A 27997-nucleotide genomic window follows, 5' to 3' on the forward strand; every position below is an offset into this window, starting at 1 on the left:
ACACAGTGGACGGCATTCGCAATGGCGGGGGGGGGGGGGGGGGGAAGGGGGGACCAAAAAAAAACGAGCGATAATGATCCAGGGATGCTGCATCCATCGCCTTCCATTTGGACTGACCCATGTGCGTTTATTTTTTTGTCCGCAGAGAGTAGAGGGAGGACAGGAAAAAGAGCCCTTCCTAATTAGAGCGGGACACAGCGGGGACGAGAAGTGGTAATAGGGCCCCGATGCAAGGAAGAAGCCGGGCGAGGCCTTCCTCCCTCCCACCCTCAACACACGTAAGGACATGGGCCGACGGGCAAAGAGGGATGGAAACGCTGCAGCCACGACGGGAGGACGAGGTGGAGTACGATGAGTGAGTGTGCGGTCGCCAGTGCAGGAGAGTCTGCGGACAACGGGAGGAGGCAAGTGGTTGCGGGGAAACGTTTATTTATTATTATAGTATTCTACCGATTAAGGTAGGTTTCCATGGAGTGTTCAAGAAGTGATCTGGAAGCCTCCCTTTCCTTCCATCACTGCCTTCTTCAATTCACTGTAAGGCCTAATCCCTTTCAATCTATCTAAAAATCCTATTATTTTCCTTCCCCTCCCTCGTTTCCCTAACATTCTACCCTCTAACACCATTTTCGACATCCCCTCCCCGCTAAGCACTAACTCCATCCATACCTTCTGTCTCCTCCGTATCTCATCTAAAAGCTGCCTCTCCTCACCCACCATGTCCAGCACTTCGTCGTTCCTTTTCCTCTCCGTCCATTTCACCCTCTCCATTCTTCTCCATACCCACATCTCGAATGCCTCCAATCTTCTCTCGTCTTACGTACGAGCAAAATAGACCGATAGATCTATATCGCTCTGGAGAACGCTTTCACTTACCCCCCAGCCATCAAAACTGTCATTGCACGATTACGAGATAACGAAAGAGAACCCCGATCAAAGAGTGCGTAGTATAACAACTAAGATTTTTGTCACGCCGCTCAACTTTTAACTCGTCCATTTTTTAAGCGTCTCCGCCGTATTTGCGGGCCTCTGCAGAATTCATGTCGAAGTCTGAAATTGACCGATAGAAGAGAGCCGAAACCTAAGTCAATATGGTGACGTGAAACGGAGAGAAAATTCTTCAGATTTGAGTACCCAGTGCCAACGAGTCGTTGATGATATAAGATAAGTCACACTTAAAACTTCAAGAGAGCAAACGTTTGGATTTTTGCGGTGAGAGGAGAACGAAGAACCAACAAAAAAAAGCCAAACAAGCAAGGAGAGAAATGTACTCCATTGACGAACTTAAATCATCGTTGTAGCCTACGGCTAATTAAATACAGCAAAAATCAAAATAAACGCTGAATTTATTATTGATTTTTTTCAAATCAAGTGGCGCGGCACTTGCTTTCAAAATATTTTATTTCATTAACACACCTTAGACATCGTATAGGGAAAATTCCTAGAAGGTTTATCCTGAAACATAGGGTACGGAGTTATTGCTTTCTTTCGGGAGTCATTTTTGGAGACAGAAAACCAAGAAATTGCAGCCAGAGGTCACAAAAACCAGCAGTATTAATTCAGGCGTCCGTCGAAAGTTAATTTCTTGTACCAATAATTTTCTGACAAGGCGAAACGCGCTAGAGAATTTTGTGGACCGTACCTTTTTCCACCCCAAAAACATCTAAAGCGATTCTTTATTTGCACATGAAAACGGGAGAAAGGCGACGAAGCGATGAAATTACGGGTAGAGCGAGAAAAGGTTAAAGATAGAGAGAGAGAGATGATGATAGAGTTCAGTAGGGAGGGAGTGGGCGCTAGGGACGAGAGGGAGGGCAGACTCCGCGGGTAAAAAAAAATACAATGAAGTTTTCGTCTTCGGGAGGAGGAGAGGAAATTACGGCTCTTTACGAGAAAAGTCTCTCTCCTTTGGACATTTTTTATGCCACACTTCCCGAGCCGAGGGGAAGTTGCCGGATGGGGGACGAAAACTTCCATCCATTCGCCCTTCCGCCCGCCCCGGAGAGAGAGACCACGCGGACGTCGACGGGGCGCCAATATGGGGCGGCGCGCAAAAAATATACTGGATGGGCTCACCACCCCAAACTCATCCCCCTCTGAACTATCCATCCTCCCAGTCTGAAACGAAGGAGGCCCCTGCTCCCGAAAGTTGCAAGGAGATACGCCGCCTCGGGAGGAGAGAAAGATAGCTTCGCAGACCATGCTTCCTATGAGAGGGCTGCGGATCCAGGCACTGCTTCCCAGCACGGTGAACCTCTCTTGGGAGTGGAGTGAAATTTTACCTTCAAGGTGCTTTACGCATTATTTTTCAATTATATCCGAGCGTTATTTTAGAAGAAAGAATACGTAAAATAAAACTTCGACCAAAATGAAGAGCAGCTGATAAAATTCGGCAATTTCGGCGCCGGATTTAGGGTTCAGTCTCGAAGGGGTTGCCTTTCTGGAGGCCCGCCACTTCCTTGATGCAAACATTTCTCCGCATTAGTTAAAATGATGCATTCTGACTTCACTCTTTCAAATTCTGACCGTTAACCACGCTGAGGAAATGAGGAAAAACTCAGTTCAAACCCACACATTTTATTTACTACCCAAATATTTTATTTACTTCCGATCCATTTCATCGACCTTTCGTCCTTCACTCGAAAATGTTCTTGGAATAAATAAGGCCTACTCCCTGACATTATGACCAAACATGCAATCATCATACGCTCAATCCCGAGACTGTACAAATTCTCTCCACCATAAGACGATCCTAACAAACATCAGGAAGGCCGAGACTAGCTTCAGGGAGCAAGCAACTCGCCATTGCCAATCTTCGCCAGGAATCCGCTTCTTCCACTCCCCCAGCATATACCAAGCGAGCCCTACCCTGGCGCTTCCCCCAGACCCCTGATAACTCCGCCCCGCCCACATTTCTCGAAGGAAAAATTAATTGCTATCCCACTACAAGCGCACCACCTCTTTCAGCACTCCAGTCCCCCCCCCCGTACACGACCACCGCAAGGCTTCGCCCTGCCCAACCGCAATCCCTTTCCCATTCCACAAATCCCTTGGGATGCGGGGGAGCCACGCTTTCAGGCAGCCATACGCGTGGATTACACGTAATAATGTTCATGGAGCCATGTCATATGCTTAGGATAGGATACTTCGAATCAAATTTTTTTAACGAAAATAGGCTTATCGGGTTTGCGTCTCGCTGAGTGCACAAATCTGACGGCAGCGCTAATGCTGCATCATTTACGCTTCCCCATCACTTAATTCTTTTAATTTATTTTCTTTTGGGAATACTCCATCTTCAATATATTGCATTACGTCCAAGAATTCCAACATTCAACCGTAAACTCAGAACACATGAAATCAGTGATTTCTTTACAATATGACACACTCCAACACCAATCCATTAAACGGTATCGACGCCACGTGAAAAAAAATTTGATGAAATCTATTCAGCATTCGTCTCCCAGCACTGAGCCCGTCAACCCTGAAGAGGGAAGCGTAGTACCCTGCCGATGCACGTCGGAGAAAACTAAATTCACCACAAAGCAAACCAGAAATATCACTTATGCCCCCTGGGTCACTACCCATCTGCAGCCTATCTTACTTACTCCTCCATCTCGTCCAACAGTACCATTTATTCACCTCATAGCTTCTTAATTCATATAAATTGCACATATTACCTACGCAACCACCCTCTAGTACCACCACAGGCTACAGTGATTAGTACACATACATATAAACACTGAATAACACAGAAAAATGAACTATTCGCCCGGCGTTTACAATTCCCTATTACCCTAAAAAACTAAACATTCATTTGAATAACCTGTCCAAAGTATGCCTTCAAATCACATAAAAGAGAGTAAGTACAATTCTTAAGATCCACGAAACAGATCATTACCGCATCATTCGGGTTCCAATAAATGGCAACAAGGAGAGTTTCAATCTATCATAATAACATGGACAAGAGAGAATCCAACGAATCGAGGACGAGAGAAATGACTCTACAAACACTCTCAAAAGGTTAAAAACTCTGAGCGTACGAATCATCTCACTGGCGAAGCTTTAAAATGTTGCTCTCTTTGGAAACACAGACATTTAATGTAGGCTCATCGATTCATCTCACGGATTAGCGGCTGGATATCTTCAAACAGTTCGACAACTGATCTATTATGGAACTCTAAGGAGTCCTGCATGTTCCTCAGGGTGTATTTCTTAACAACGTTCACTATGAGGATGATAACAGAGTTAAGCAGTCGAAACGTTGGGTTAAACTTAACCACGGACCCTTTGGGAAACGTTAGTGGCCATCATCGTTCCACTAATTCACCCGATGAGCCAGAAATAATTCATCACGCAGCAGGTCACGTTACTGAAGGGCTGTTGATAAAATGGACAGAGGGGGGCGTCACGTTACTGAAGGGCTGTTGATAAAATGGACAAGTTCAGGAAAGATAGGAAGAGAGTACTTACCCTGGGCACGGAGTATATGCTCTCTCGGTACGGTAGAGAAGCGGCGTAAGGTGGTTGCGATGGGGGCGGTGGGTGGGGCGGCGGCGGAGGCGGTGGGGGCGGGTGTCCGTAGCGTAGGGAGGTCGCCTCGCCCCCGCCACGGGGTTGCTGCGAGGAGAGACCGTAAATGGGCCCGCCCCCACCTCCCCCGCCCCCTCCCGCCCCCGGCGGGGGCGGATAATGTTGCGGTGGGGGCTGCTGTCGTCCTCCGACCACGGTGGCTGCCCCGCCGGGAGACAGGGGCGCGGGAGCCGGGGGCTGTCGCTGGGGCTTGTACGGCGAAACTTCCCCCGGTTGCGAGGACCTGCGGAGGAGAAAAAGACGATTAGCAACTCATCTGGAAATGAAGAAAATACTACCATCTAGAAGTGTGCCAAACATATTCGAATACATGTAAGGCAATACCCAAACACAGTCGAGTACACTTGTACACATCCTAATAGGTGGTTTCCGTACCCTCTCGGCACCTCTCCCTAATATTCACCCAATGATACTTAAATTAATGCGAATATCATCATATATTCTCGCGTAATTTATTTGGTTCAGACCCGGTATTTCACTTTCTCTCTATTTTACGTATTTCCTGCCCCCATTTTTGCATGTACGCCCCTGCACAGAGAGGTATTGGAGTAGGTATCCAAACAGGTGTCCACCTATCCATGAATACGTCTGGGTACTCGAATTTCCAGACGAGTACATGAATACCCACGCGATTAGACAAAAGCCTCCAAATTTTATGGGTATATATGAATTCCTCCATGAACACTTAAGTTACCACACAAAACTCAAAGTGGACGTCCTCTTGAATACCGCCATTCAAACATGCGTTCGTCTGATTATTTAAGCCTCCAGGCCATTAAATGGGTACTGAAGTACATCTTTAGCAACACGAGTATGTATCCCTTTCGGTGAACGAATATCATCCGGGTAACTTTCAAGTGGAGTAAATCAGAAATACTTAAAAAGTTAACCACCGAATCGTCCTCATTCGCAAGCATGGATAATATAAGGTATTATGACCGTACCCGTTGCGGGCAACGTAAGCGTCCACACAAATTAAGGCAGGGTTACTCCAACGATTGTGTACAATAGCAGAGGCGTGGCCACAAGGTTTGGAGCGTGAAGTAAATTAAGAATAACAATTTATATGATGCATAAATAATAAGCATAATAATCTCGGCAGTAGCTCTCGAACACGCCCAAAACAAAATCTTCGGAGTGCGAGGTGGCCTAGGGTAAGGAACTGGCTCCCCTACCCATAATTTGTAAAATGCACAACCCGGAGGCCTAGCCCGGGTTGAACTCTACCCTTAGCAATCCGAACTAAAATTCCGGTCACTGAGCGAGTGAGTGAAGTATAAATAATTATAATATACACGCAAGCCATATAAGTAAACAATTAATGATATAAATATACTTAGTAAATATATAAATGATAATATAATGATTGAGATGGGTTAGTAGGGATAGGGTGTATTCCCTAGGACGGCAGTCCCAAAACATACCATGTGCATAAAAACAGTAGTAAAACTTCGATTTGTAGATCTAAGCTAGGGGTAGGTAAATGAGGAGGGTCTCTCTCGCTATGGCAGGTACGGTTTATCACCTCAGCGGAGGATGACTAATATCAAGTTAATCTTTTGTTTTTATGGGGGTAATGTCACCAAATATTGTTAGCAGCGAGCTTATAATTGTTTTCGCAGTCAGGAAATGTTTGTGTGGGACATAATTAAGATAAGAGCAATGTGATTGTATTACTTAATTTGAAAACTGATAAAAAATTTGCAAAAACACATGGAAAAGGAGCAGCATCAGGCCATAGGAAGAAAGTAAAAAAAATTACGACTACAAACACTAGAGATTCCACCCTATCTCATCTTAGAAGTTATTCATACCAGTGAAATATGTTCAAGTAAAACTATCAAAAATATACGATTGAAAACACCACCAATATTTAGAATCGGCGATACAAAGAGATGTTAACTCCCCATAAGGATACTGCAGGCAGACGCAACACTTCCCCAAACGTCAAAAACAAACGTAAATGCGAACGATAAAGAGGTCCTGGAAACTTTTTAAGTGAGACGACGTTCCGCGGCAGCCGATTTTATTCTGCCAACCCAGCGGATAGGACGAAAAACCATGCACGACTACCCTCGGGCAGATATCCGATTCCTGGCGCTTAAGCGAGCTAAACGGCTGCTCCGTTCAGGGACGCGAGGAAAAAGCGATACGTGTCCGACACACACGAGCGATCGGGAGCGGAGACAAAAGCGTAGCGCAAGAGCGCATCCCAGAAGGGAGTGGAGGTTTTCGGTATGGGCCCGATGCAATGCGAGGAACAAGGGGTTGGGTCAGGGATAGGTTTACAGGCTGTCGTGCGTGCTTTTGACATTCCCGTTGCCGGGGGAACGTCGAAACAACACCAAAACACTCTCGGCGGTACAAAAAAAAGCTCCGTTCTCTTCATTCGCTAATGACCGGTGAAGGGGGGGGGGGGCGCGGAGTTAGGGAAGAGGGAGTGGACGGAGGGGAGTAGCAGGGGCATGTTCCGCGAATATATATGCGTCCTCGGAGAACAGAATGGCACACGCATAGTCGAGAAAAACAAAATAATGCCCTTTCCTCCAAATCTTGTTTTCCTGCGCTCTTATGCGTAAGTTCCACTTAAAATAGGACGGTTCTGAAACCCGTGCCCTTTACATGACCAAAACATGTGCGTGAACCTACCCGTCTCGTTTGAAACCACCCAAATTCTGCCACATTTTCTACAGTACTGCGAATTCTCAGAGATGTGTACCCAACGGGCACAGTTTCAAACAAGTCAACGGTCGGAATGACACGAGACATGACCTCTGAGGAATTACATTATGTGATTCGTACATTCATCATCATCATTAGTCAACGATCCCAAGATTGGTTTGACGCAGGTCTCCATTCCTCTCTACGATCCGCTAGACTTTTCATACCGACTTATTTCTTCTCTTTAACACCCTTTAAAACCTGTCCTATGTAACTCATTCGGGGCCGTCCCTTGCCCTTCTTCCCTTTCACCATTTATCGTATCAAAGGAAAATGTGGCTCGTGTGCCGGAGAATGTGGCTCGAGTTCTCGTGGATTTATTTTGTAACTCAGCTTGATATAGCTTTTATCATCAAAATAAGGCTAGTGCCCTTTTTTTTCTAGGATACAACATGTATCTTCGACTTATTTACAAGAGGATGTAAAGTGGCACCTGCTCCTTCGATAAGTAGCAATGAGCGAAATCCACCTCCCTTTCCTCGTGCCTTCTATTTTGTTCCTTACTATCTTATGCCTGAGCTCTTTGTTCAGATTTTTTATGCTAAAATTTCATGTTTGTTACTGCGTATCTATAGAGAAATTCTGCATGTGAGCAACTCCTTAAATAGATAAATAAATAAATAAATAAATTTCGCCCGGGTAGAACAATAAAAAATACACCCACTAAGTAAACAGTAAATCCTGCAAAGAGGAATGGAACGAATGCGTGAAAATTATGTAGATAGATTGTAGTTTGAGCAAAGGCAGCACAATATGAAATAACAACCGTATTCCAGTTCATTTCGAAGGACAATGACCTCGCCGAATAAAAAACTACTCGCAAAAGCGTCCGACGTGAGGGAAGGGGCCCATAGATGAGCCTTGACTCGGAATGGAATGTCTTCATGGCCGCGCCCTCCGTTGGGCATGCGACATGGCGACAAAGGCGTGGCGAATATCATGTACCAACGAAACGGACTAATTGATTTCACAGTGTTCTCAATAAATGACAAAGAGGTGGTTATAGGGGGCGCTGAGGGCACCCTCGAAATTTCTGGGAGGGGGATGGACCCGTGAAAAAGTAACTTAGAGAGCAGAATAAAATACATAATACATTTCCGAATAAAATGAGGGGCCATAGAAGAATCATACATTACAAAATTATGCCAACAGCAACCCGCTATGTTAAGAATTTTACCTCATTAAATGAAGTTTAAACGAGAAATTGGTTTTAAGACCCACGTAAGGTTAGTCACGAGAAAAGGAGAGGTTTATATGCAGAATATTTAAGATAATAACACATTTAAGACTGAAAAAAGAAGGTAACTGCAAATTTGCATATAACTAGAGGCCAAGAAAAAAGTCTAAACTACTTTGGCGCCGAGTTCGATAGCAAAATTCAAACAAAGTTCCTATGAGCCAATCTTCTTGAACAGTCAATACTGCACACGATAAGTTCACACTAAATTGGAATTGGGGAAAAAAACCTCGTATTCAAGCAAAATGTAGGATAATGAGTTGGATTTCGCTCTGCAACATGCAGCATTAAGCCATTAAGTTTTATCTTTCGCACCCACTAATATGCAAAATATTGAACCTAAAATGGTCAAAGGTACATTCTATGAACTGCGTGGAATAAGTAATCGCTTCAAGTGAGAATGGATCGAAGGTTTCGTGCCGAGAAATTTCTGCTTAATCCATGACCTCACCGTCAAGGAAGACAAGAAATAAGTCATACGGATGGATTAGCGGTTCTCACGGAACTTTCCAGAAAGTCATCACCTGCGCCCGCAAAGTACATTACTCACAGCGAATTCCATACTTCACAGGGTGGGCATCACAGAAAAGCTCGATCAGTCAGTTACGGCGTCGTATCATGCCGACAAAAACCTCGGCATAACGTGACTAGTTCTAAGAAGACAATTCAGGGCTGTTTTGTCGATACCGTTTGTCTTTATGTTGTATATTTAGATTGTAAATTTCATTTTCATTGAATTTAACTATCACGAAGGAGGAGAGATATTAGAGTTCGAAAAAAATCAATGAATGAGCATTTAATTTCCTACATCTCCGCATACCCCTAAGTAATAACGGAATCGGGATTTATTTGAGCGTCCCATGGATTATATCCGAAGTTGCCACAAAAAATACAAAACAAGTCCCGGTGATGCTTCAGTGGTTTGAAAATTGATGCTGGAATTATTGACCAAATATTTCTTTATCATTCTTACCCATTGAAAATCCATTACATTTTAAGTAAATTTTAAAATTCGTAAATACATATATCACTGAGAGTAAAACTCCACATTGGCCATTTCCGAAATGGAATTGGTTGCAGAGATTTCTTCCCGATAGGTTTTTGTCTCCAAATCCAGCGTATTCAGAAATCAGAGTATTCGCTAGCGTAAAATCAAATTATTCGCCAACATTTAAACTTTCGGACTCGGGAAGCAGGGGCAAAATAAATTACACTAACAGCAGAGAAGGGATTGATGAAAAATTAGATTCAACCACATCTGTGCAACTATCTTAATCCGCTGCATCTCAATCACACGGGCAAATTTCCACAAGGAAAGGGAGGGGCGTTGGAAAATATTATGCTTTCGTTGACATAAAAACCGCTGCACAGTGGTATGAAATCGGAAAAAGTCGGACAAAAGTCCAAAATGGCTTTGAGATAGAGACTTAAAACTTAGCATATATACTCAAAAATTATGGCTGACTATGGATATGTATGCCATTTTACATACATTTGATCCGTTGCTGAGATACAGCAGCTCAAACATGACCGATTTTTAAAAAACGCGCGCGACCTCTTTTTTTACGAAAATCTTTGAACTTAAGCAGGTGGTGTTGTAGTTGTACGATTTTTATGGAATAAAAAACACACTATTCCTTTGAAAAGATGCTTCGGCTATATTTTTCATGATTTTTGAAGATTTTGTTTCACATCTGCATGGTTTGACAACACAAAATGGCGCACCCATTTTTCGCGCCGGACGAATCCATCAAAGGTTTCTGTGAGCCCTACACGCGCGTGTACTTCGAAACCGCCAACCCTTGAGAACACCAGCCGGCAAATAAATGCGGACTCGGGCTGTATCTCAGCCTTGCTAAAAAGCAAGGCCCCTGGGGGAGGAGGTTGGGCGAAGAGGAGTCGCTGTGACCTCGGCGTGAGCCTCATGAAAGTCCGAGGAGGCGCAGCATCCGCAGATAAGGAGTGGGCGTGGTCCGGAGATATAGGGGCCGCTTTCATTACAGCTCCCTTTTCCTCATCCGCGGGCGCACGTTGCAAAGGTGCTTCGCCAGGGATCATGTAAGCTGATGCCTTATTCCAGGTCCCCAGACAGGGTCGCGTGGAGGTTCATGAATTCAGTTTCCCTTACATTTATTTCCCTGACAGAAATATTCTCTTCTCCGGATATTTATCACTCGCTTGATTCAGTCATTTTACAACATTTTTAAAGAGTAATAAAAAACACGATACGATACGAACTTATTCTTGATCTTTAAATATGTATTTCTTTGAAACAGGCACAAAAAAAAGAAACTTATAAATTTAATTTCAGCGAACAAAAGTAAAAATTTTGTCAAATTGTTGATAGCAAAATCGATACATTGAACACAAATCTCCACGATGAATAGGCAAAAAATAGAATTTCTTATTATAGAATTAAATTTCTATCTACACTACAGTCGAGAAGGAATTGGTAGATCAACAAAAACGCAAACCCAGAGCGAGCCGATAAACACTGCAGTTCTTTGAATAGGCGCGTCAAGGCAAATTCTCCATGACACCATGATGACAGACATAGACGAGACTCCGTGGCATTTACCCGTTATCTCTAAGTTCGTGTAACAACCCTGCCAGAGATGCCACGTAAAATCAATAATAAGGAGGCTTTCGATGGCGGTACATTCATAACACAGTGGGAGTCATTAGATATAACTTCACATAAACATAAAAATGGATTTAAAACGAGGATCAACGGAATAATATTGAGAAAGAAACTCACACTGAGAATGATGCAAGAGCAGTCAAGTCCAGGAAACAATCGCCTCATTGATAATATCAATAAATACCTAAAACACAATAAAACGTTACCAATCTAACAGAGTTACCTCTATTACCGTAACCGTAGTTGGTGATACTATGTGGAATCAACCTATGCCAATTTGATAACCCATATTGATGGAAACCTTGAAGTGAACAATGAGAAAATGAAATTTTGGGTTCTTATTTCTGCATCACACGGTAATTTAAGCAGTTCCTCTTTACATCAACTTTCGCTGTAGAACAAGTTTAAAAATACCAATCCTTTGGAAGGCAAACGCGAGGTTACAATCGCTATCGTGAACTTTTGATCAAGAATGTCTGTCCAGCTCTACAACGTCTTGTTAATAATTTGCTGAGAAAAAAAAACTACGCAAAAAATTCTTCCAAAGACTGTCGTGCCGAGCCATGTTGCTCTCCTTTCACTTTCCAAAGTTCTCTTTTCAAGGTAACTTTTATTAATTGAAATCATTTTTAGCATACAGCCGTAACGCCAATTTAAAGTGAAAAAAACACAAAAAATGAAATAAAATACAATACAAAGTCAAACAAAGAATAAACAATAGAATTAAGGAAACATTCATTTAGCTAACAGCTATGAAAGTAAACGCTTGGCTGGGGAAATCCTGCAAATATGCAGATGGAAGTAGGGAGAGCCAGCGGGTTGATCGAGGTGGTATTAGAATAGTCCACATAGACAAGAGTTCGGGGCAGTCGAGTTTAGGGTATTATGAAGTAATTTTGAATCCATTTTAAATCCTAGATTCAAGAGAAAAGGAGAAAGAGGACACAACAACATCAGAGGACACATTGGGTAAATATGATTATACATGCCAGATTATTTAGGCAACTATTACCATCAGCATTTTACTATCGGTACCAATAATCATATCATATTTAAAAAATTGAAATTTTCGAGTCGTTGGGACTTATTAGACTCATGGAGGAAGAGTTCTTGGGTTTCCAGCCGGGTCCAAGGGTTTTTTCAGCACCGACGTTTCGAAGGCAAAGTCTGCCATCGTCTTCACCCTGGAACTCGGCTGGAAACCCGAGAACTCTTCCTCCAGTCCATTCGCCGGGAAAACCTTAGATCCTTCATTATTAGACTCATGACTTTAGTAAGCATTGTGCCTACATCTCCAAGGGAAGATCGTGTGATTCCCGCTTTAGCTGCAGATATTCAGCGGCGGGTCTCCAAGGGCTTTTGCTCTCCCGGCGTGGCAAGAGTGGTCCGCGAACACGTGGTGCACGGTAATATGAGAGTGCTGGTCGTAGTATACGCGGCAGGCACCCAGGTGTACGAGGGGCGGGGGAGGGAGGACACACCGCACAGACCACTCCGCAGCACGGGGGTCTGGATCCCTCCCCTCATCCCACCCACACACACCCCCCTCCTGCCGCCGCCTTTTAAAGCTCAAAAATCGCGCATCCCCAACCCACCCGTACTACACGTCGTCTGTGGGAAACATTCCCGCTCGCCACTTTCACCATCTTGGGAAGAAATTCGCTCAAGGTCATGCGGGAAGGGGGGGAGGAAGGATTGTGGGTGGGTGGGTGGGCGGGCGGGTGGTACAGCAGCCGGCGGCACTGCTGCCGCAAGAATGGAGAGGCTTGGCAACGCAGCATCCAGACGGAGAAGCACGAGGGAAGAGAATGAAGCGAAAGAGAAAGAGAGAACCGGCGATCATCACCATGGATATGGAGTTGGGAGGGTGGAGGGGAGGGGGATCGCATTTGGCACTGACCGCGTGTCCGTTGATGGGATGTGGGGGAGGCGGAGGGGGGGTGCTATATTCCCGCGGTTCGCACTGCGGAGGCGACTGGCAACAGCGCAGACAGTTCGCTAATCCAATTTTCTCCCAGCAACCGGAGGAAGATCCAGACATTAATTTTGCTGTGGAAACTACCTGGTAACATAAGCAACATGAAATACGTGCTACTTACGGATTTCCTTCCATGAAAACCTACTATTCTTAGATATGAACTTCCTCCACTCCAAAGGATGACTTAATTTTATTATTGGTCCTGTATTTCACCGAGGGGAGCGCGGTGGCCCAGAGGCTAAATCGTTGGGCTGAAGGAGCCTGGGTTCATTTTCATGGCGAAGATACCCCCGAACAAAAATCCTCGCAGTTAGGTGACCCAGGAATAGTAATTGGATTCCCTGAGCTGAGTACATGGATTTCATGCACCGATGCCTTAGCCCGTGTGATCTCTACCCTCAGTTATGAAAAATAACACTGAATGAGAGATATTTCCACCTTTGCATGATGCTAAACCTCAATAAGCTAATTTTAATAACAAACCCCGACTCATTCAATAAATTCCGATATAAATGTATTCTAATGGTTTTCCTGTGTTGCATGAATAGATGTAGGCTTGTTGGGGGCTCACACCGCCGGCATACATGTCTGCCTATTATTTGCACAAGTAGTGCATTGAATGCTGAATTATGGTGAATATTCATCCCCAGCCAAACATCATTGCGATGGCACGCAAGGCATTATGTAGATTTGGGGAGAATATGTTTCTCTCCCCAATGATATAATAATCTACAAAATGAAATATATTTATAAAACAAGGCCCCCTGAATTTCTATTCAATAAAATCCTCTTAATTCAGACCCGAAAACCGTTCACCACATAGAACAACGTAATAACACCCGAATGCTATTCCTTACTTCACGTACTAGAAACTAACTACTCTAAACGTCGGAAGTAAACCAAAGTGCAAGGGAGATAGAAATATCATAATATAAAATAACGATCACATAATACAAGCATCGAATTTTATATCGAAAAACCAATTAAAGGTTTAAAGATAATCTCTACCCATTTCTTCAAGGACGAGATGATAAAATTTGCTGATAAGGAAAAGGAACTCATTCTATTTCCAGCGTTAAAAACTTGTACGTACAGCCATTGACGTCAAGACACACAGCTCACCGAAGTCGCACATTTCAACATTTTCCGTTCATTTCCTTGAATGGCTTCCAACGAATGCGTATGAGGTTAGGTTCGCACACATGAGCTCCTTTCCCTACCGACCATACTTCCACTGGATTATTATTTCCCCCTGGCCCCTCGCTGGCCACTTCGAGTGAAGTCAATACGCGAGAGACAATCTTTCAAGACGTGCAGTCTGCATCACACGATCATTTATTCGTCCCTCAGAGTCGCGATAGCTTTTCAGGGTCCAAAAAGTGATCTCTCGAGCCATTATTTTCTGGCATGTCTTACGATATCTGCGGTAACACCAGAGTTATTTTCATAAATAACGTATTTGGACATTTAATACTTAATTATCGATTCATTTATAAGTACGGGTGGAATTGTCAAACTATGTCATGCACAGTGAAATAGTTTTGAATGACGTTCAATTAAGAACATTTAGCGGAGTTCATTTAGAGAATATCCTGAAAAAACATAATTTCCGTCATTTCTGGGGAGAACTTCCAAAAAATAAACTCCGAACAAATAAATGCATGGCGATGAGAAAGAAAGCGCCCGAGTCCTACGACAGCTCTGGAGATGAGAATGGTCGTCAAAGCGATGGTTGACATAACTACGATAGCCACGGGGGTGGGCAATTGTGGGTGGGGGCGGAGGTCACGAGGAGGAGACCATGAGCGTGCAGGCGAGGGTAGGGCGGGAGGCAGAGGCGTTTCGGGGGGGGGGAGGGGGAGGGAAGGGGTGCGTCACGCCCGCTCACGCGAGTCCCCATGGCAACAACAACAGTGATTGCATCCGGCGACCGACGTCTGCGAGGCGGGACGACGGACGCGACGCGAGTCGACCCCACGGACAGAACGCGACAAAAACTATGGTCGGAGGGAAAAAAAAATCAGCCCCTTTGAACCACCCATTTGAGGATCTTCTCAGCATAAAACGCGTGCGGAAACCAGACCACATCAAATTTTACTGCAACAAAAAATTATTTACATCATAAATGCTGCGTTGCTTGCAGCTATGCATGCTTGGTGGGAGCTTACACCTCCTCCATTTTCTCCCATTTTTTATGTAAAGACGAAGTGCACATGTGATACACAGCATGCTGGATGTAGGTGAAAACTTAGCCACTGCCAAACACCCTTGAGATGAGATCTTGTGCTTTCCCGTCGAATAAACTGAATTAGTTGTCTTAGGTTTCCACAAGGGTAAGTGTCCATGTTAATCAACGTTTCGAGATCCGACACATAGAAGAAAACACATTATATAGATTCACTCACCCGGCTGGAAACCGAAAAAACATTATTCACCTTTGAGGTGGTTTGCATGGTATACTGCGAATTCAACATGCCGCACCCATTTAAGGCTTTACACATCGGTGTACTATGGTTTGTTACAAATAAGTACAGTGGAATTTTCCCGAACATAAATTCGAATTCAACTGGTCCTCAAATCGAAACCCAGGTCCTATGAGGAAGTCAAATTCTTCACTTTTTACTCGGTATCTGCACGAGGTGTAATGGAAGTTTTGTTAAAAGATCATTCTTTAAAAAATCGAACCGAATTCTAAAACCATCAAAGCGGACCGTAAGTGTAGCCCCACGTTCGGGGAGAAGTTCGCTCTACAAAATGTCGCACCTTTTCCTCATACATGAAAATCATGCTGAGTCGGAAAAATCCAAAAATTCACTGTTGTTAACAGCTCTCCAAGACAAACTACGAATTACAGTAAATCCGCCATCAATAATACGTGCTACTATCATGAAAGGACTTCGTCACTCATGAGCGAAAACACTTCCTACATTTTTATCTAGCCTTCATATGAAAGACAGACGAATTCCAGTTATCACAGGATTTTTGCATAGCATATCGATGAGCAAAGAAATCGCAGCAGAGAGAATATACTTGGAAAGTACACATATACACTTACACGGTGGAAATTTGATGGATAATGTATTTATTTATTTATTGCCATACCACCACTTCATAGGTCTTTACCTCAGGATTTTCATAATGTGCTTTTAAAAATTTAACGTACACGAACATCCCTGCCCTAGGTGCAAGCAACCTACCCAGGCGGGACCAGAACCAGGGATCTTCGGTGTGGCAGGCGAGGACTGTACCCCGCCGCCACTGAGGAAGAAGGTATTTGAAAAAAAGGTGACTCGACATTAGAACAACATTCGATGCAATTAACCAACTCTGCCTCTTTGTCTTACAATTAGTAATACCTACACAAGCCACTACCCTCTCTTATTCAGTGATCGGCGACACTCAAATATTGCAAAGGGAAGATGAATGCTAAGGTCGTCGCTCTGAAATCACACGATTTAGACAGTCTATTTACCAGATCATTTCACCAATATGCATTTTCCGAAGTTAAATAGATGACTCTTTACTCATCAGTAATAGAAGATCCTCAGTTTCACAAATACATCTACATCTACAAATTACCCTGCGAGCCACCTCTAGGGTGTTTGGCAGGGGGTGATCAATCACCAGCATGCAGCATGCATTTGGACTCCCACATGCACACCACACCGTCCAAGAAACGTCCCGTATAATAACAAACTATACTACTATATGCAGTTAGAAATAGAATATAGAATAGAAATTCAGAAACATGCATTAAGTTTTACATAGGTTAGTAGGCTACACTACAAGTCATGCAATCTATTTACGCGTTCTATTGCTGCCGTTATAATCTCTTATTGATCGTGGAAAAAATGACATTCGGAATCTGTCTGTTCTGCAATATATCTCTCTTATTTTATTTATATGATCTGATCTTCCGTAGTACGTTGGCGTCCGCAAGATATGGTTAACTTCGTCAGAAAAGACACTGCTCTTGAATTTATCTAAAAGGTTTAGTCTATTTTTCAATCTACGGTCCGACAGAGATTCCCATCCGAGTTTATCTAAGAGGTCAGTTACACTAACAAGACTATCGTAACGACCTTTCACATACCTGGCAGCTCTTCTTTGCACGCGTTCTAACTCTGTTATTAAGCCTTTTTCATGAGGGTCCCAAACACTGGCAGCGTATTCCAAATGTGGTCTAACGAGGGAAAAGTAGCTAATTTCTCTCACTTTGTCGTCGCACTTTCCTAATATTCTTTTAACAAAACCCATTTTACGATTAGCTTGACAAATACGTGACGAAGGCACGGATTCCACACATAGTTTCCATAAAAACATTCTACTGCACGCAAGATTCACGCTGAATCGAAGCAAAAAAAAAAACTTCCTCGCCCCCCCTTGTGTCCAAAATGGAACAAATGAGGTTCGGTAGCCACAGGACTGGTGCGCCCAACAGGGGCTTCCTGCGCTACTCCGGCAACAATCGCTCAGTCCCACGGCGACTAATGCCACAACACTGACTGGTAAGCTGATGGTTAGAATTCCATGTGGACGGAAACGTTTTAAGATCAGTAGCTGGTAATCCGTAGCACCCAAGCGGAACTAAAAAAAAATATTGAGCTGCCCATTCCACTTATCTTATTTATTTCAGTATTTTTACAGGATGCCAACAAACAAAATTTAGCGCATCGATTATTTATTAAAAGAAATTCCTTGGAAGTAACCCGGTATCTGTGCCTAACGTAGAAAGGCCATAATGAGTGTCAGACACGCAGCACGCAGCCACTACAAGGCTGTAGTGTACTACAACAGGCGAATAAATTCACCAATGACTTCTCATCGCATAGCAGTATTCTTCACAAGTCTTCATCAAGTCGTTTATCTCTACAGGGATGCTTTAAATACTTTTTTAAATAATTTGCATGTTGGATTTTCATGACATCTTTTATAATTTGTGCGTTTTTTATTCAAATTACTTGTATTACTTTCACCGTACTTTGGCCACGTGTCCTTTTTGGTCATTCCTCACGAGTCGAAACCCTTCTTGATACGATTCCAGCGAAGAAATGAGCTGTGACGGGTCGCAGATGTCCAAACCAAAAATAAAACGTAATATACGCCCGTAAGAGCTTCCAATAGTCATTTTGAGCCGCGAAATTTTTAATCAAGAAAATTCTCGCCGCACGTCACCAAAGTTCTCGACGCATGGAAGCGGTGATATTAACCGCGGTCGGGGACGTCCACCCTCATATCCCTACGGTCACAGGCTCTCTCCAGCCCCATTCCCCCACAGGAAATCCGCGCATCCGCCAAGGGAAAAAGCTCAATCCATCAGCCTCGCCACACCCATCAGGAGCTCTCACGCGGCTCATAATTCATTTAAAAGGATCTCACCGCCTCCCTCGGCAGGCATTTTGAGTCCCTTACCCGAGCCCCTCTCAGCGAACGATGCCGACATCACTGCGTCATCGCTGACTGAGAGATATTCGCGACCCTTGCGGGAGGGAAGGGGGTGGAGGGGCGGTAGAGAAATGGGGAGGGCGCAGATGGAATCCCGCCGCTGAAAATTTAACTGGCACCCGCCCACGAAACCCCCCCCCCCCCCCTTCGCCCCCCAACACACAGGAATTTCTCCAGAAACTGCCGTCTTTCTTCGTAATCGCAGTGGAATCTTGAAATTTTAATTCATGGAACCAGTCCTACCACGTCCTTTGACCCCGCGGGGGTGGAATACTTCATCTTCGGCGCTCTCTTTTTTTTTTTCGAGAAATTTTCCCATAAATAGTCGGGTGTCCAAAATAAGATTTTTTTGGCAAAAGTTCTCCTCTCTTACAAATTATGGGAACATGTGATGCCACTAGCAAGCCCGTGAGTTCATTTTGCGCATGAAAACTGAATGCTCGTCGAAATGCAAAGGGTTAATACTTTAGAACGTGGAGTGATGCAAGCAATGTAGGCCACTTGGTAGACCTTGTAGTGGGTTGATAAATAAAGGAGTAAATTCATATTTTCAGCAATAAAAGCTCCTCCATTATTCGGAATAGAGTATCAGAAAGAAAAAACATTGTCTCAGTCTGAGCATCTTGCGCCCTTGGCCTGTGTCCGGCGAACAAGCGCGTTTCTAATTACGGCTGGGATGAGTGCAGCATGCCTGATGTGGAACCACCACGTGCCACACACCCTGGACGTAGATTGCACAGTACCTCATTGATGTAGATGAATTAGGCATCCAGGAAAAAGTGGTGCCCAAGACAAAATTACCGACTGAATTTCTAGAACCAACTTCACATGGAAAATTAGAATGATAGGATTTTATAAACCCCTAGTTATTAAGGTAACATACAATTATTCTGAGTCCAGCCCACAAAATTAACTTATCAACGGTGCATACCATAAAAGCACAGAGAAATTAATCATAGGAAATCGACCCATAAGGATAAATAAATAATAAATATATTTTATTCCGTGACACACAGAGCTATGAATCGCTAGGAACTACAAGAATATAACATTCCCGGACAGGGTAAGGTCTCATCAATATATTCCTCGACCAGGTTACACATCCCCCATTGCGATTCCAGCCTGAATCATTACCCCGTACTAAAAACTTCCTCAGATCCTTCATGAAAAATCGATCACTTGCCTCCGAATATTTAGGGCCGTATTCTCAGTGGACCCTGTTGGGCCAACCGATCCTGGATACGTCATCAACCCCTAAATAAACCGAATTCGCCCAATATACGCCACATCAAGCCCTACACATGGCCGTTTTTGGAATTAAACGAGCCTTACTTGATGTAGGGAACCTGAACCAGCCCTACACCCCACAAAAACATGGCGCCCAAATTACGTCTCCTGATCACTTCGATTAAAGAATCTACGTTATAATGCATATTAAGGGAGACGAGCTCACACGAACCACTTTAAAATATACAGAAACACAGCAGAAAGTTAATAATACTGCCAAATTATACCCATCAAGTGAAATAAATACATGTAGTATACATGTAGTATAATTGGCTGAAGGATAATATAATTCATCACCTTGTTTCTGCGAGTACATATATATGTATTAATATTTTTCACGTTTGGCGCTTGGTACACTTTAAAAAATCAATACTTCGTTCAAGTATAGGCATAGAAAACATATTTTCATGCCGCTATTAGCCACATAATAAACTTACCTACGGAAGGTAAAAGCGAATGACGAACCTTGATTATGCAACGGAAGTTCCCACGTCAATGATCATATTTGCCCCGTACTTATCACTATCTTGAACAGGTCGCTTTTGAAGAAATTTGAAGACAATATGGTTCTAATTTTGGCTCGATATGAGAGTATTTTAGCGATAATAAACGTAGCGACATGACATGGCGGAAGACACCAATTGTTTATTAACCTTGAGCCGTTGCCCTAATGCGCTGTCTTTGGTGGATATGATGTATCGCCAGTGAGGTGTTGGATTTAATTGCTCTACGCTCCTTCTTCCTTTCCTGTGTCTCTCCAGTCCTAGAATACTGCAGTCAAATCTGGTCTACGGCCCCACCTTCTTCATTAAAGCTCCTGGAACGTCCGATGAATTTCTTCCTCTCTATTGTCCGCTACCGCCACTTGCCTTTTCGTAACTTTTCCCTCAATAAGATTAGATCCTCTCTTGGCATTGCAACTTCAGCTGATCGCCGTATCCTAAATGACCGGAGACTTCTTAAATATCATCAATGGCAACAACAGATCATCTGACCTTTCTTTTTTTCCGCTTCGTGTTCCTTCGCGCACGACGAGGTCGAGTGACCTATTTAATTGTTTCACCCCCCGCCTTTCTGTCTCTAAACGTTGTTTTCTTTTCAGACTTCCTTCTTCCATTAACTCCTATGCCAAATGTGTTCCAAATTTTGATCCTTTTTTTCATCCCTCATCCATCTTGCACCATCACTATCGTAATTTCCCTCTATTCCTCGCACCACCCGATGAAATTTACTATTCTTTTTTTTATTTGTAAATGCTGTTGAATATTTTTTGTTAATTATTGGTTAAGTTGCTTAATATTATTAAATTGTTTCTCCTGTTATTGTGAGTCCTCTGTAATTGTTCTCGTGCTGTTTTTGGACTGGATTAAATAAATAAATAACAATACGCCCGAAAATTATCGGACGTCTTTTCTTTGTTTCATAGTTAGGTCCCATTACGCAACCATCAAACACATTTTTGATTACAACTACCATATCTTTTTTTCAGGTTCAAAAAAGTCTCTATTCACACGTCCGCACAAATGAATTCCGCTAACATCACCCCTCTACATCGAGAAAGGCTATTCAACCCTAACACGACAAAATGTTCTCAAACGCGAGTATTCGAAGAAAATATCCACCTCGCCACCAAAGAAATATTTGCTTAAAAATTGTTGACATTTCGAATTACTTGCGCAATCATTTTCCACGCTTCTCGTCCCATTATCGATGCATAAAAAGGCAGGCACGGTGAAAAATGAGAAGCTACAATGCCTGCTGCTTGGTCATTATTTGTTCAGCCAGCGCGTTACGAAATGAACCAACCTCACCATGCGTCCTTCGCCACCGGATGAAACATGTGGCAAACGCGGAGATTAACTGCACACTGACGCCTATTCTTGGATCTCTTCGTTCTCTGTGTATGCACTGCCAATGTAATAACAAGGCAGCTAAATTAATGCCATAGCCTATGGCCAAAAGGTCGAAGGAAGTCGACTTCTTGAACATGAAAGCCAAGAAAGGACTCGCATTCTCAGCTTGGCCTCGTCAGCGAGAACGAGTCAGCTCCCTTCCAACGCCGAGCTTCACACCACAACGATTAATGGCCGTAGGGAATCAAGCACCGGTTCTCGAGGCAGACATAATGCCGGTTTTCATAATTCTAACATTCTAATGAACACCCGCGAGATATCCGCAGTGAAGTTAATCGCTACGCCCATTAGCCTGTACTATCCAGCATGTACAGAGGAAATAAACATAAAATGATTCAGAGTCCGGCCGATGTAACATTCAGGAAATAATGTACGCTTCATGAACCATGCTAAGTATCAAGCCAAATAACAAATTAAATTACGTATATGAATCGTCGTAGCATCAGAATTTACATTCTTAGTGGGTGAAAAGAACCATCCATTTGTTACAAAAAAATGTCTCAAGCATTTCGACAAAACAACTATCCATAACGTTTCCAAAAATATACATAAAAACAAACAACAGCATACACCCATAGCAAAACAAAATGGAAAATAAATAAATGCCGAATTCACAAAATCACGACCACAAGCACTTGAATACCGAACATGAAAAAGGAGCCCGCTTGAAGAGGTCCATTCAAATTAGAGAGAAAAGAATCAATATGCGATGTGATAATTATTAAATCAAAAACGAATATATTTTACATTGTCTGAATAATCAACTTTAAATGGTTCATCTGGATCAATAAATTATTTGTTATATATGTTAGATTAATAAATATTATTTGTTAGTATGCGTGACGTTTTTTGTACTGTGTGGTGTGCATGTGGGAGTCCAATTGCATGCTGCATGCTGGTGATTGATCACCCCCCGCCAAACACCCTAAAGGTGGCTCGCAGGGTATTATGTAGATGTAGATGAATAAGTTACTGACGTGCTAGAGATAAGCAGAGAACGCATACGCCCCCATGACTCAGATCATAGTAACACTAATTTCGATAGGTACGATATGTCAAGTGTCAATGATGAAGGTCATCCCCGCCGATTCTCTTCTAAGGTAAACTTAACCTGTGTCGAATCATCCTTACAATGCAATGTCTTTCGTGCCCAAAGCAGTAATACTGGCGACACAGACTGACTCTGTTTTACTCATGAATTGAATCTCACTTTTTTTTCCAAAACAAACGGCTCCGAATTCGAGGTCTCCGCTACGATTTTCGCTTCTGCGGCGCATCAACTCCCGCCCATAACAACTCCCATCAGCTTAAAAGTGGACGGGGTATGAGCAATGCGGAGATTCAGGGAATGCACGACGGAAAGATAAGGATACTCCTCCTCCCTCGTGGGCGGGGGGGGGGGGGGGGAGAAAGCTCATAAAGAAGAGACGAACCCGGAAATCTCCCTCTCGCTCGCCGCTGTTTTATTTTCTTTCATAAACCCGGCGTGACTCACTCTCTCGGGTTGAGTAATCGCAGCCGAAGACGGCACAACCTTTCCCATTTCTCCCTACTCCTCCTCTCCCCCCTCTCCAACACCTCCCTTCCCGGCGACCCGCAGCGGCTATCCGAGGGAGTGGGGAGGAGCACGCCCAACACTCGCCCTTTTCAAGAGCACCACGGACAGAGATGGGGCTTCCGTAGAAAGAGCACTGATAACTGCTTGCGGCTAGGATCCGAGTCAAACTTCCGTAAAAAAATCTATCAATAGGCGAATAAGGTTTTCTCGGGAATCGGCAGGATGAATGCATCGATTGAAAATGGACACAATAACCAGGCTGGACACCCGAAAAACCCTAATTCAGTCTCTTCATCGGTAGAGCAACAGAACTTTCTTCCATCAATATTTGGTTGAATTTTCTTACGATAATTTTTGTGAACTATAATCAGGGTTTCAAAATACATAAATTCTGCTGCTTGGACGTGGATGAGTTTTATTTTCACGGAACATACACACCTCCCCCGATCACGCTAAGGAAAATATGGGCCTTCTAGTGCAAATAATAGCTATTAATATTACTTCTACATCTACATAATACCCTGCGAGCCACCTCTAGGGTGTTTGGCAGGGGGAAAGCACTTAGCAGCACGTGACTTACCGCATTCCTAAACTAACCGCAAGTACACTTATAACGTGAAAGAACTACCCTTCAACGTCAACCAGATACCTGTTCAGACAAACAACTTGTAACTTTATCTTACTCATTATTTTCAAAGCTTAGCTTTAGCTCAAACCTATTAACTTTTCTAGTAACGAAAATAAAGGAAAAAGACTGCAAAACACAGAGATTTAAATTTTCATTCTTTCTTCGTACTATCAGGGAGAGCAACGGTCTCTCATCAACGACTCACAGCATGTTTATCTTTTTTTACATTGTTCAAAAATGGCATAGATTTACACAAGAAATTACTAGCCTCTGACAAGTTCTGCATTTGCATGTATGTGCAAGTACTTTTTGTTATTACGCGTAATATTTTTATGACCACGCGGAGCGCATGAGGGGATCCTCTTGCATGCTGCATGATGGCGATTGGTCTCCCCCTGCCAAACACCCTAGATTATCAATAACAGACACTTTGCTGCTTCAACAATTTTTTTTTTTTAATCGATGAACGGTTTCGGCTATGACACCATTATCAAATACAGAAAATATCTTAATACTTTATACAATATATATTTTCTTTAAGTATTTGATTTTGGCGCAATAGCCGAAGCCGATCATGGAAATTTTTATAAATATTTTGTGGAAGAAACAACGAGTCTGTTGTTGATAATATGGAGCCCTTCCACCAAGTCCAAGTTTCAAGTTTCGATTTAAACATCCCACAGATGGCTAGCAGGGTATTACGTAGACGTAGATCTTATGCGAGTGAGTCTGACTGACCCCGCATGTCCTCTCGCGGAGGAAGTCCTATCGCTAGCTCACCACCGCCGCTCCTCCCAATCCTCTGGACACAAGACTGCAAGGGGAGCAGGTGCAGATTTGGGAGGTGATGGGACTACGATCCGCGGAGATGGATGAGGCGGCAGCCGCGGAGGATGAGGATCAAGCGACTCACACCGACCTGACGCAAGCTCCCTCGTGACTTACGGCGGTGGACGTTGCGTCATCCACTTTCTTTATGACGAATAGAGATTTCAAGACCAAGCGGTAAAACGGAAACAAAAAAATAATAACAATGTCCCACTCCCTATGCCTCCGCCTGAGGTCATGGCTAGCTCAATCGAGAGAGCACATCAGTCATCTGGTATGTGTTCTCCGCAGTAATGTAGAAGCATAGAATAAGTATAATATAGTAATATACTTACTATATGGTAGAAGCTATAGCATAGCTTCTAAATTACTTCTACTTCGTGTGTACTTAATAACTTATTTGCATTTATATTAGTAATAACTAGCTATCTCGATAATTTTTGGCATGTCATAATTAACCCATGATAGTGATAGCGTGGTAAGTGATTCATGGGTGATAATTATCGTTGTTCTATTACTAAGAAGTAGTTAAAGTTTTATACCTTGCGGATAAGTTTTATATCTTGCAGATATAGAAGTAGCTTAGGCAAGCTTGACCATAGAATTACGCCACCCCCAAGAAAAAAAATTCCAATATTGTGCATGAGATGCGCAGAAGTGTCATCATGACATACATTAAATGTTTCGAAAAACAAGGGTAATAAATACACCCAGAAAGAGAGATCCAAGTTATGACAACCAGGAATTCAAGGTAAGGAACGTCCTCATTTCACTACAATTTAATGCCGAAAAGAAGAAATATTTTTTTATTTGAGTTTTTACGAGGAAGGCTACTCCGCTTCAGCTTCATAGTGTTTTTAAAGGATTCTGAAGTTCACCGCACTGGAGATATGCTGTCTATTGACATGCATACTTGCTACACAAGTTAGCTATTTCATCAGAAACTCCTTTCCAACGAAGGTATTACGCACAAAATTTTCAAGTGCCTTTTAAATCAATAAATACCGCCTTATGTGTGCAAAACAGGAAAACTTGAACTAACGCACATGAAAAGAATTATACAACGTTTCGTTTTCCTTGTCGAGCAATTTACGTAATATCGTGAGTCTTATACGATCACTTTCTTGGAAGAATAGGAAAAGACTTCACAGATATAATCACCGATGTCAAAATTATGACCAGTGAACATATCAGCCGTGCTAGTCTCCACAAAATAAAAGAGGTAACGCAACCAATTTGTAGAAGCTTATTATTAGGTCAAATATGAGAGAGTTCTATACAATATTTTCTGGTGTAATTAATGAAAATGACGCAAGGTTAAAGAAATTGATGGAAAATAATGGATAATTTCCAAAAGTTATTCTCTTTCATTTCACCACAAACCCCTTATAGATATGCTAAACATATTAAATTTGGCCAGCATAAAAACTGAATTTTCTGTAAATTACACTAGAAGCCAAACATCACGTGATTTAATCCATATTTTCATGTTATAAAAAACTATTGCACACTGATTCGCCACCACTGTAAGATATACTGTGCAACGTACCTACTTTAGAAGAGAAAAATACGCAAGCTCCTTGAAACCGAGTAAGAAATGTTCCTATACGTTTACTTTCCCAATAATGACTAAAGAAGTGGCTAAAATACAGCAGAAAATACACGATTTTCTTTGATTTCTACTATGTGCCCGTACTTTTGATATAACTTGTTCACATTGTGATTGGATTTCGCTCAATATGATCTCTGAAAATGAAATAGTTACTCAAGACCTACTCGTAAAAACTTCATCCACCAAAAAATAGATTAGGCAACGATTAGATTAGTTTGACGTGTATAGAGGGAAGGTAACTTAACTAAAACATTTCCATGTCTTTTATTTTCCACTCAATTATATAAGATTTCTTTGTTTACAAAAACTTGCAGCTATTTTCGATTAAATAATTCTATTACACTTCCAACGCAAAAAAATTATCCTCTACTTATACGGCTTGAGCAGCGAAAAATGTGACGGTGACAAAGCGAGTACCGCCATTTCTAGTCGATAGTAATTTCTGCATGCACGAGGTCCTTCATCAATTCCCACCAGATCCCCACTGACGTCAGACACGCGCTGATGGATTGTTGTCGCCGGTCGATTCCAAACATGGCCGCGGCATGATGTGAGCCTACAACGAGATAGGCAAACCGAAGAACAGGACATTAGCGATAGCGTTTGGACCGGGTTGTGGACGTAAATCGATTTCAAGAGTGAGGTCGCAGACGAAATAAAATGCAGGAGATTCGACGGAGAAACGCTTTTCTCCATAGTTTCATATTATGACGTTATAACCATATCGACCGTCGTTCAAAAAATTGGTTTTCTATTCCATGTATTTTGGTAGCTTCACAAAAAAATCAGCTAATTTCTGCAGACAGCAAATGTCCACGATTGTTGGCGATTGAAAATGTGGATTAGTCCTAGGGTTTAAGCTTTCATGGTCAAACGGAAATCAATTTCTCGATACACATTCGAAGCTGTCACATAAATCGACTTAATGCAGTATTCAAAACTATTATTCGAAAGTTCAAACCGTAGAAATGCATTCCTCCATTGCTAATAAAATCCTTCGATGAAAGACACAGAAACGTAGGTCGTCGGAAGGACGCGTACATTTACAAGCATTATACAAAGAAAAATAAAGCTCATTATCCGCGAGTTCCACATTAATAGTCAATCATCTACAAAATCTTCTTTAGCATTTATTAACCTTCTAGTAAAGAGTAAAGTTGCACTGTAAAACAAGCAAAAATATTACCGATAAACAACTATTCCAATAAGTAGGTACGTTCCCACAACAGTAAACAGAAACGCAGAAAAGGATTACGAGAAAATACAGAAGAATTGACGAATCTAATAGCTTTTTAGACTAAATGAAAAAATTGCCTCTTATATAGTAATTTAACACTTTCTCCAAAGTATCCAAATCCTAGAGATTAATATTTTGAACATAACGTCCCTCGTTTCGTCATAAATCGCTATTTCACCAAGGAGGAAGACGGTTAGGTTCATTATCGCAGAATCCTTCTCTCACTCAATGGGGATTGCTTCGACTCGCGCACTCGTAAAAATTCCTCGACTACCGACGAAACGAAAAGCATCGTCCGCACGAATGGACCTTGCGCCGAAGTAAC

The 27997-nt window shown here is 42.7% G+C and overlaps 1 protein-coding gene across 1 annotated transcript in view; it reads right to left on the reverse strand.

Moving 5' to 3' along the window:
• LOC124154924 overlaps nucleotides 1-27997 on the reverse strand; it is a 371152-nt gene that overhangs the window by 170700 nt on the left and 172455 nt on the right. Inside the window, exon 3 of the mRNA XM_046528699.1 lies at nucleotides 4468-4810. Within this exon, the coding sequence (XP_046384655.1) occupies nucleotides 4468-4810 (343 nt within the window). The remainder of the gene's footprint in view (nucleotides 1-4467; nucleotides 4811-27997) is intronic.

Source organism: Ischnura elegans, chromosome 3, assembly GCF_921293095.1.
Source record: "Ischnura elegans chromosome 3, ioIscEleg1.1, whole genome shotgun sequence".
In the NCBI taxonomy this organism is placed as follows: Eukaryota; Metazoa; Arthropoda; class Insecta; order Odonata; family Coenagrionidae; genus Ischnura; species Ischnura elegans.